At 37.0% G+C, this 10256-nt stretch overlaps 1 protein-coding gene across 2 annotated transcripts in view; it reads right to left on the bottom strand.

Moving 5' to 3' along the window:
* NIPA2 (non imprinted in Prader-Willi/Angelman syndrome 2) overlaps positions 1-5301 on the bottom strand; it is a 29816-nt gene extending 24515 nt beyond the window's left edge. The window contains exons 1-2 of one of the 2 annotated variants that reach the window (XM_006898590.1): positions 5073-5211; positions 3363-3419 (exon numbers count right to left, since the gene is read on the bottom strand). In XM_006898590.1, the coding sequence (XP_006898652.1) occupies positions 3363-3419; positions 5073-5211 (196 nt within the window). Of the gene's footprint in view, positions 1-3362; positions 3420-5072 lie in introns of both variants that reach the window. The other variant, XM_006898591.1, reaches the window with a different exon arrangement.
* Between the last annotated feature and the right edge of the window lie 4955 nt (positions 5302-10256).

Raw genomic sequence — 10256 nt, 5'->3', positions numbered from 1 at the left:
TTCATTAAATTCTTCTGTATCTGCCAATTCCTTTTGATACAATGAATCAGTATATTCCTTCAATCTTCTTTTAATACTTCCTGGATCATTTAATATTCTGCCTAAAGCATCCCTGATTATAGCAACTCTAGGTTTGAATTAGTTCTTCAGTTCCTTGAGCTTAAGAAATGCTGAACGAGTTCGGCCCTTTAGATTTTCCGACTCTAACTCCTCGCACATTTCATTGTAATATTTTGCTTTGTCATTCCGAGCTGCCTTTTGGAATCTTCTGTTCAGCTCTTTTGTATCTTGAATTCTTCCTTGTGCTTTGGCTTCTCTGCGCTCCAGTGCAACCTTCAGAGTTTCTTCTGACACCCATTTTGGTCTTTTCTTCCTCTTCTGTCTTTGTAATGACCGTTTGCACTCTTCCTGGATGATATATTTGACATCCCCCCACAACTCATCTGGTCTTCGCTCATTAGTGTTCAAGGCCTCAAACCTGTTCCTGAGATCATTCTGAAATTCAGGTGGGATGAAATCAAAGTCATATTTTGGCTCCTGTAGATTTGGTTTAATTTTCCTCAGCTTCAGCTTGAACTTGCATATGAGTAATTGGTGGTCTGTTCCACAATCAGCCCCCCGCCTAGTTTTCACAGCTGATATTGAGCTTCTCCAGTGGTTTTTTTCCGCAGATGTAATCGATCTGATTCCTATGTATACCATCAGGTGAAATCCATGTGTATGACCTGCGTTTATGTCTCTTATTAAACGTATTTGCAATGAATAAGTCATTGATTGTGCAAAATTCAATCATTCTATCTCCAGCTTCATTTCTGTCACCAAGCCCATGTTTTCCAACTACTGATTCTTCTTCTCTGTTCCCGACTTTTGCATTCCAGTCACCCATTATTATCAATGCATCTTGATTGCATGTTCAATCTAGCTCTGCCTGTAAGAGTTGGCAGAAATCATCTATTTCTTCTTCTTTGGCTCTGGTTGTTGGTGCATATATCTGGTGGTATTCACTGGACTTCCTTGTAAGCGTATGGATATAATCCTATCACTCACAATGTTGTACTCAAGATGGATCTAGAAATTTCTTTTTTTACTATGAAGGCAACCCCATTTTTCCTCATCTTTTCATCTCTGGAGTAACGTATCATATGACCATCTGACTCAAAATGCCCCATGCCAGTCCATCTCATCTCTCCAATGCCTAATATGTCAATATTTATGTGTTCCATTTCTTTCTTAACAATTTATAATTTTCCTACAGTCATGGTTCTCACATTCCATGTTCCAGTCACTAGGGTCTGCATACAACTGTTCCTCTTCCTTTGTATTTCCATACTTGAAAGTTCTACCTAGGTTGCCCTTTCTGTTAGTCTATGTGCGTTCTGTTGTACAAAGGGTTTTCGGAGGCCTGCTATTGCAGAAGTGGATGTCCAATCCTTCTTCCTAGTCTGTCTTAATCTGAATGTTCAGATTTAGAGGAGTATCTGACAGATAAGCAATTTGTGGAACAGTGAAACTCCTCATTGTGGAGTTAACCATTAGTTACAGTGTTGACCCTGCTCTTAGCCCAATGCCTTGTCACACTTATTTCCCAGCTCCACCCTCCACCAGGATACCCCTTCACATCTACCAAATCCCTTCAGAAATTATCTTCCATTGTCCAACCCATGATCTGACAGCTTGTATCTGAAGCTTTCTTGTCTTCTGTGATTCCAAACACATCAACTGCTGACAATTTTTTATTATCTGTTTGTTCTATCAACTACTGAAAACCAGTATATTAAAATCTGATTACTCTAGATTTATCTATTTCTCGTTAATGTTTTGTTTTGATTTTATTATTATTTCTTGTTTGATTCAAAGCCATCAAACTGGATCTGACTGACAGAGAAAGAGACTGCCCCTCCTTCTCCAGCAGAGCATCTGGTGGATTCAAACCATGTACCTCTGGGTTTGCATTGCAGCTTCTTGCCACTTGGCCACTAGAGCTCCCTTATTTCTCTTTAATGTTTTGGCAATTTCAGCTTTATGGTAATGTTTTAAAATAGTGTTATAACTGTTATAGTTTAAGTTATGAGTTTGTTGTTGTTGTTATTGTTGTTGTTGTTGATTGCTGTCGAGTCAAGCACGACTCATAGCGACCTTATGAACAAAAGGAATGAATCCTTTCTATAACGATCATCATTTATCAAAGTTCATAGTTTCCAGAGGCATATTGTTTAGCAAGTGGATGCCACTTTTGTTTCCAATGAGTTTAGCCTTTTGAATTTATGAAGCAATCCTCTATCTGCAATATTGATATTTGCTTTGACACTTTGTCTAATGTCAGCAACAGTGATAATAACTTTCTTTTGAAACGTGATTCTACCCTAACTTTCAATCATTCTGTGTTCTTATGTTTTATGTGCACCTCTTGTAAACAGCATGAGCTGGGTTTTGTTTACATTCTAGTACAATAATCATTATTAACTTGGGCATTTCATGTAAGATAGCTAATACTATTACCTGGTATAAAATATAAAAATAATAATATAAAATAAAAATAATAATATAAAAATAATGTTTGTATGTATGTGATACATTCATGACAGCCAACCAGATCTGATAAATATAACTATTAACCCACATGTGCAATTAATTTTTTAAAACAAATGTCTTTTCTCACTTCATGAGAATATTCACACCTTTAAAAATATATTCCAATTAGCCATATCAAACCTTTAGAGGCTTGCTGGTAAGAATTTGTGCCGCCAACTCTAAGGCATGTGGTTCAAATCTACAAGCTACTCTATGGGAGAAAGATCGGCAATCTTCCCTTGTATGATGTTTTGCCTCTGAAAACCTGCTAGAGGGGCAGTTATGAGTGAATTTCAAAATTATTTCCCCCCCGCGCAAAGTCCTTATTTATTGTACCAGATTGAAAAAAAAGATCTTCAGTGTGATGAGTTCACACAGTAACTGTGACACTGGGTTTGAACTGGATAAGGAGAGGCTTCAATCTGCTCAGAGTGGCTATAAGTCATGGTTGCCTCAACAGCCCCTAATAGCAGCAGAACCACCTTCTTGGGTCTGAATCTCCTTGATATCTGTTGATTCCAACTCAATTCTAGAAGACTCCGTGAGTCGGTGTTCACCTGGATCTTGAGTCTTGGAGTTTTCTCAGTGTCTCCTTCAGATCTTTACAATCACTAAATTATATTTCTAAGATTAAATTTTTCACATTTTGAATTTTTATTGATAATTTTAAATCATTAATTTTGTTCATAATAGTAAAAGTTTTTAAATCTGCAAGCAACATTAAGTTTTATTAGTACATGAAAAGTATTTTATATACAAATATATTTTCTGGAAATGTTCTTTGTACATACTTGATAGCAGTCCAGCCCACCACAACCATTCTTTAAGATATGCATGGCCACCCTGACCTGTGAATGAAGAAACACTTCAATTTTTTTGGAAAGATTATCAGGCACATATACATTAAAACTTTTAGTACTGACAGATCTGAAAATTTCAATTAATGACAACAATAAATAAAGCTTTCTGTACAACTGGACAAAGGAATTCCTTTTAAATTTTTATAGCAACCTTAAGAAAGGGTATATAAGAATCATAAGATTATAAAAAAAATTAAATATGTTTGCACTATACTTGGTAAAATTCATTAGATCAATCTTTATATTTGGTTTTCTTGTTTTGTAAACTCAGCTTCAATATACAAAATAAAGGAAAAAAAAAACCAATAAAAAGTATGCCCAACTTTGAATGAATTAGTCTTATACTTCAGTACGGTAAGGCCACTTAAGGACTTATAGATATCACTATGGTCCTTTGTGGACCAGACATAAACTGAACACTGCTCACACTCTGGGGTTTCATTGATGAACATCCTACTATTTTCTTTGGCTTGTCTCTCAAAGTAAGCAAGATACTAGTATTTAAGATATTCTTAAGATTAATTCTTAGGGATCTCTGGTGGCCTAGTGGCAAGAACCTGCACTGCAATACCAGAGGTACATGGTTTGAATCCACCAGATTCTCTCCTGGAGAAGGAAAGGCAATCTCCTTTTGTACCAGTCAGATCTGATTTGACAGCACATACATAAAAATATCAAAATTTTAAAAATTTTTTTTAAAAAGATTAATTCTTGCAGAACATATCCACTATGGATAAATTTGGACTAAGAAAGAGAGATACTACAAATAAGCAGTGGATGCTAATACTTTCTTCTCTGCCAATAAATGTTAATAAAGGCTACTGAGTTAAAACTAATTAGGTTTATACACCGATATGGCACAGAAAGCATAATGAAAGTACTATTTTCATATCAAGTATGTCTTCTTATGAGTCTGAACAAGGGCTAGAAGTAAAACAGAGGCAGAATGGAGCACAACCTAAAACAATCCTGGGATACTAGAAGCTGTCAACAAGTCAGATGAAGGAGTGAGAGTTAGGTTCAGTCATGCCTGGTCTCCCCAGGACCTTGGGACTTTGTCCAGAATTTTCTGGGGCAATAATCTGTAACATGTGAGGTTCACTGCTTCTAGTAAGGAACCTAGTAAGCCAAAGACATTTCCTTTCCTTCCTGCAAGGCTGCAAGCATCATAGAAAATCCCAAAGGCAATGGTCAGAAATCCTACATTTAACAATTTGGAGGAAAATGATTGTTCAACAAATTTCTATCTATCAATGTACCCTTTCTCTTTCTTTGCAGACCTTTAAATTTTGAAAGGTTGGATGCTAATTGAACATTGGTTTACATTTCTGCTTGGGAAGAACAGCTCTCTAGAGCTAAGTAAAGGTGGAAATAGTTAACTTATTTTAACATCTCATTTTTAAATTTTCTTCAAAAATTGTTTTCTGAGTCTCTGTGAACATTTTAAAACTTTTTTTTATTTTTTTTTTCATTTTAAAACTTTTTTACAGTTCAATATTTTATATATATGCTCACGAGGGCTGAGGACATGAACTTCCATAGTTAAAGAATCTGTGTTTTCATATATATACAGACACACACACACACACACACACACACACACACACACACACACAAATGCTACATAAGACACAATCTTACCTGCTCTCATAGAGCCTTTCTTGGCAAGTCTTAAGAGGCCTTTTTTTTTCAGAATGAAACTTCCTCCAATGAAAATGCTGGAGCTCATAGCCAATCCCAGACCAATATAAAAGTCATATTTTCCACGCCCCTGGTTCATGTCGTTTACTACTTATGAAGTTCTTGTGAGCCACATTGATCAGAGAACAGAGGAACTGCTAGTACGAGAGGCAGGATGACACTCTTCAAATCTGAATATTAAGAAATAGAATGACATTTTTAGAGAAAGATCATGATAGTTCTTATACAAGCAAAAATTTTAACTCCATTTGTCACTTTATGAAGAACATTTTTATTAACATAAAATATATACCCTATTTACATGTAACACCAATCTACTTCTTTCACAATGACAAAAGAAGAGATGATATAAAATGTTTGAAATTATTTTATAACATATGATTTTATGTAGTAAAAACTGCTTTCAGTCAGAAATGACTATTGCTGTTGCTACGTGCCATCGAGTACAGTACAACTCATAGTGACTCATACAACTCTGTGCCATTCTCATCACCTGACATACTCGAGCCTATTGCTACTGTCACCGAGTCAATTTATCTCATTGACGTTCTTCCTCTCTTAGCTGATAAAAAAATTGTACTGAATGAAGAATTAGTCATGACAATATACAAATACAGCTTATTTAACAGATTTAGAGACTTTCATGAATAATCTATACAGAGAAACTAAAATTATCTCATCCTTACATTTTCATCTTAAACAAAATATAGATATAAACAAATGATAGTTTATACCTTACTTGTAGGATTTAATGAGGCAAAATTCATTTTATATTATTATTGTCAGCAGTTGACGTGTTTGGAATCACAGAAGCCAAGAAAGCTTCAGATACAAGCTGTCAGATCATGGGTTGGACAATGGAAGATAATTTCTAAGTCGCAAACGACTCGACGGCACATAACAACAACAACAACAATATTATTATTATTATTACTTTCTATTAACTCAGTCTTTAATAAGCAGGTGCTATGTATTTATTTATGTTTGGACACTGTCTGCTCCCAAAGAGCTTTTAGTATTCAGTGGGCAGACAGACAAGATACAATCACAAATGATGAGCAAGAGAAAAATCTACCAGGAAGAGCATGTGTCAGGGATACTTTCTTTCTCTACACCTATTCAATCAGTATGCTGAGCATAGAGCCAGACTCAATAAAGAATATGGCATAAGAATAGAGGAAAATTCATCTGTGTTATGTAGATGACACCATAAGTATACTGTAAGTATATTTATTACACAACTCCTCAAAGTGAGTAGGACATGAAATGCTTGCTATAGAAGATCAAAGCCTTCAATATGGATTACAACTCAACATCAAAAACCCAAAAGTCCTTACCACTGGGTCAATAGGCAACATCATGAAAGATGGAAGGACTGAAACTGTCAATGATATCATCTTGCTTGGATCCTCAGTCCACATCCTTGGCACCAGCAGCCAAAAGATCAGGAGACATATTGCTCTGGGCAAGTCTGCTCCTCTTGGGGAGCTCTCGAAATTACCGAAGAACAAGATGTCAGGCTAAGGTATGCCTAACTCAGGACATGATCTTTTGAATTATTTGCTATGCTTCTGAGAGCTGGAAAATGAGTAAGAATAATAGAATTGCTGGCTTTGAGTTGTGTTGTTGGAGAATACTGAATATCCATCCCATGGACTGCCAGAAGAACTGATTTGTCTTGGAAAAGGTGCAACCAGAGTTCTCCCTGGAAGCAAGGATGGTGAAGTTTTGTCTCTTATTTCAGACATGTTAGGCTCTTCCTTGAAAAGTGACATCATGCTTGGAAAGGCAGAGGATCAGCAAAAGAAAGAAATACTCCCTAAAAGGTGGACTGACACAGTGACTGAAATGGGCAGCCACCAATGACTAGCAATGGGCTAATGTGTATCAGAGATGATAAGGATGGCACAGGATAGGAAAGGATTTAGGTCTGTTGTTATAGGGCTGCTACATCAGGGAAATTACTGAATCCATCTACCTTCCATGGCTCCAGCTAGTCTAGAGATCATAAGTATTCAAAATTCTATTCTGTACTTTTCACCTTTTGCTCAAAATTCTTCTATAGACTCTTTTGATCACAAAATTAGTTATGGTGCCCAGACATCATCCAGTTTTCCTGGTCTTGTGACAAAGGATGGAATGTGCAAATAGCCACACATTCCATATCTTCCTCTTATTTCAGGCTCTTCTTGATCTTCTGTTGCTGTTGTTGAATAGAAACTGAGGTCTGTGCTTTAAATGGCTAAATGCAAGTTATTTAGACCTCAGGAACTATGCAAAGAACTAGAAAATAAAACAGAAGCACTAACAAATTATTAGACTGACTAACTGGAATATCCCATGAAGCCACAATGGTATACCTCTATACCAAGGAACCAAAATGAAGTGTTTGGCTGTACAAATGTACTTTCAACAGTTCCTTCTCCTACCCTTTGGAATTACTTTAAGTGTATTTATTACACAACTTTTGTCAACTTAACTTTTCACAAGTATAACAAGGGTTTTATTTATTTATTTATTATTTGTGTGTGTGTGTGTGTGTGTGTGTGTGTACCGTCAAATCGGATCTGACTGGTACAGGAGGAGATTGTTCCTCCTTCTCCAGCAAAGCTTCTGGTGGATTTGAACTGCACTCCTCTGGGATTACAGTGCAGCTTCTTGTCAAAAAGGTTTTTTTAACACTTGTAACTTAAGAAGGAGTTCTGGTGCAAGCTGATCTGCAAGTTGTCGGTAGTTTGAATCTGAGAGGAAAAGATTGGCTATCTCCTCCCATTGTGGTTTAAAACCATGCCAACATGATAGAGGGTCACTAGGAGTTAGAATTGACCCAAGGGTGAGAAGTTTAAGCTTGAACTGACAATTAATTTACTGATAGCAGTTAAAACAATCAGCTACAAAGCTATCCTAAATTTGATTTTCCATCACTGTTTACATCCTTCCCTCCTCCCTGATAAACCACTGATAAACTTTGATCTCTACACATTTTACTTGCCTTTTATGTAACACCATTTTGTTCTTTTGTGATCAGACTTATTTCACTGAGCATAATAATGTCTTGAAGCTCCATCAATACTGAAGCATGATATCAAAGCTGACTGTTGATGCTAGGTGCCAACCAGCTGACTATGAACAAATGATTTGAACTCTGCCCTATCCTAACCATCTCTGAGATGCATAATGTATCAATTCTCCTTGTTGTGGGGGGGGGGGTCTTCTCTTTCTCTGACCATCCACCTTTCCCAGCATGATGCCTATTCCCAAGAAACAGCCTCTCCTGACAACAAACCCAAAGTATAAGAGGCAAAGATTTATCATCCTTACCCCTAAGGAGCACCATGGGTGTACTTCTTCCAATTTGTTTGATCTTTTGGCAACCCATGCAATACTCAGTACATGCAATTTTCCAATACTACAGCTAAAAGACATCAATTCTTCTTCTTCTTCTTTTTTTTTTTTTTACATTTTATTACTTTTTGTGTATACCATCAAACTGGATCTGAATGGTACAGGAGGAGATTGCCCCTCCTTCTCCAGTCGAGCATCTGGTAGATTTGAACCACGTACTTCTGGGATTTCAGTGCACCTTCTTGCCACTAGGCCACCAGAGCTCCCTGACATCAATTCTTCTAAAATCCTTATTATACACAATTTTCAGATTCCTAGGAGGTAAATGAAAAGAATATGCCTAAGGTGTGCCTGGTGCATTTGATCTACGCCATGGTATTCACAATTACTTGCTATTCATCAGAGGGCTGGACAAAGGATGACAGAATAATTAATGCCTTTGAATTGTGATGTTGGAGAAACGTCATGAACATATCACAGATTGCCAAAAAAACAAGTAGGTCTGTCTTTGGAGAAGGATACCATGTTCGGAAGGGTAGATGGACAGCACAGAAGAGGAAGACCCAAGTTGAGATGGATTGATACAGTAACTGGAGTAACTGGGTAGGTGTATCAAGAGTCAGGACAGGGCAGGCTTCAGAGCTGTTGTACTTAGGGTCACTATGAGATGCAGTCAATTCAACAGTACATACAACAAATTGGCTTGAGACAGGTGCCTTAATCGTTAGAATGATATCACTGTTCTTTAACACTTTAGAGAAGACCTTGACAGAATATTTTCCCAATTCAACATGTCTTCTGATTTCTTCACTGCTATTACTATCTATGGGTATTGATCTGAATCCCAATAAAATGACATAATTGACAACTTGAGTGTCTTCATCTATCATATATTGCCTATTGGTCCAGTGGTGAGGATTTTTGTTTCTAAATGTTGAGATGCAATTCATAATGAAGGCTGTTGTCTTTGGTCTTTTGCAGCAAGTATTCCAAGTCTCTTTTACTTTTAGCTAGCAAGGTTGTGACAAATGCATAACACAGAGTGTTGGTGAGTCACCTTCCAATACAGATAGCACATTCTTCTTCACATAGTCTGGTCTTGAATGTTTTGCTCAGTATGTAGATTGAGTATGTACAGAGAAAGGATACAACTCTGATACACACCATTCTTGATTTTAAACCATACAATGTTCCATTCTTCTGTTCCAACATCTGCTTCCTAGTCATCTTGTTGTTAGGTGCTGTGAAGTCGAGTACGACCCATTGTGACCCTATAAATAACAAACCTCAACCTGATCTTGTCCTGTATCACTCTTCCAGACACATTAGAGCCAATTGCAGCAGTCACCTTGTAAATTCACCCGGGCAAGAGTCTTCCACTCCTTTACCAACCTTTCTAAGCATCATGTCCCTCGAATGCCCAAAGTACGTGAGGGGAAGTCTCATAATCTTTGCCTCCAAAGAACACTCTGACTGCATGTTCTCCAAGACATACTTGTTTGTTCTTTGGCGGTCCATGGGTCCATTTCATGGACTGCTTTTTGGACTATGTATAGGTTTTACATGAGTGCAATTAAATATTTTGGGATTCCCATTTTTCTCTTTGAGTTTTTCCTCAAGAAAGGAATGTTACAAAACTATGAGATATCATGTCACCCCAGTCAGAATAGCAAAATTTAACAGAACAGCAAGGAACAAATGCTGGCAAGGTTGTGGAGAAACTGGAACCCTTATTCACTCTTGGTGGAAGTATAAAATGGTGCAACCACTGTGGAAAAT

Source organism: Elephantulus edwardii, unplaced genomic scaffold (genome assembly GCF_000299155.1).
Source record: "Elephantulus edwardii isolate Elephantulus edwardi_28Jun2011 unplaced genomic scaffold, EleEdw1.0 scaffold00234, whole genome shotgun sequence".
Classification (NCBI taxonomy): domain Eukaryota; kingdom Metazoa; phylum Chordata; class Mammalia; order Macroscelidea; family Macroscelididae; genus Elephantulus; species Elephantulus edwardii.
The sequence above is the reverse complement of the archived record's forward strand: the minus strand, read 5'-3'. Positions and strand labels throughout refer to the sequence as shown.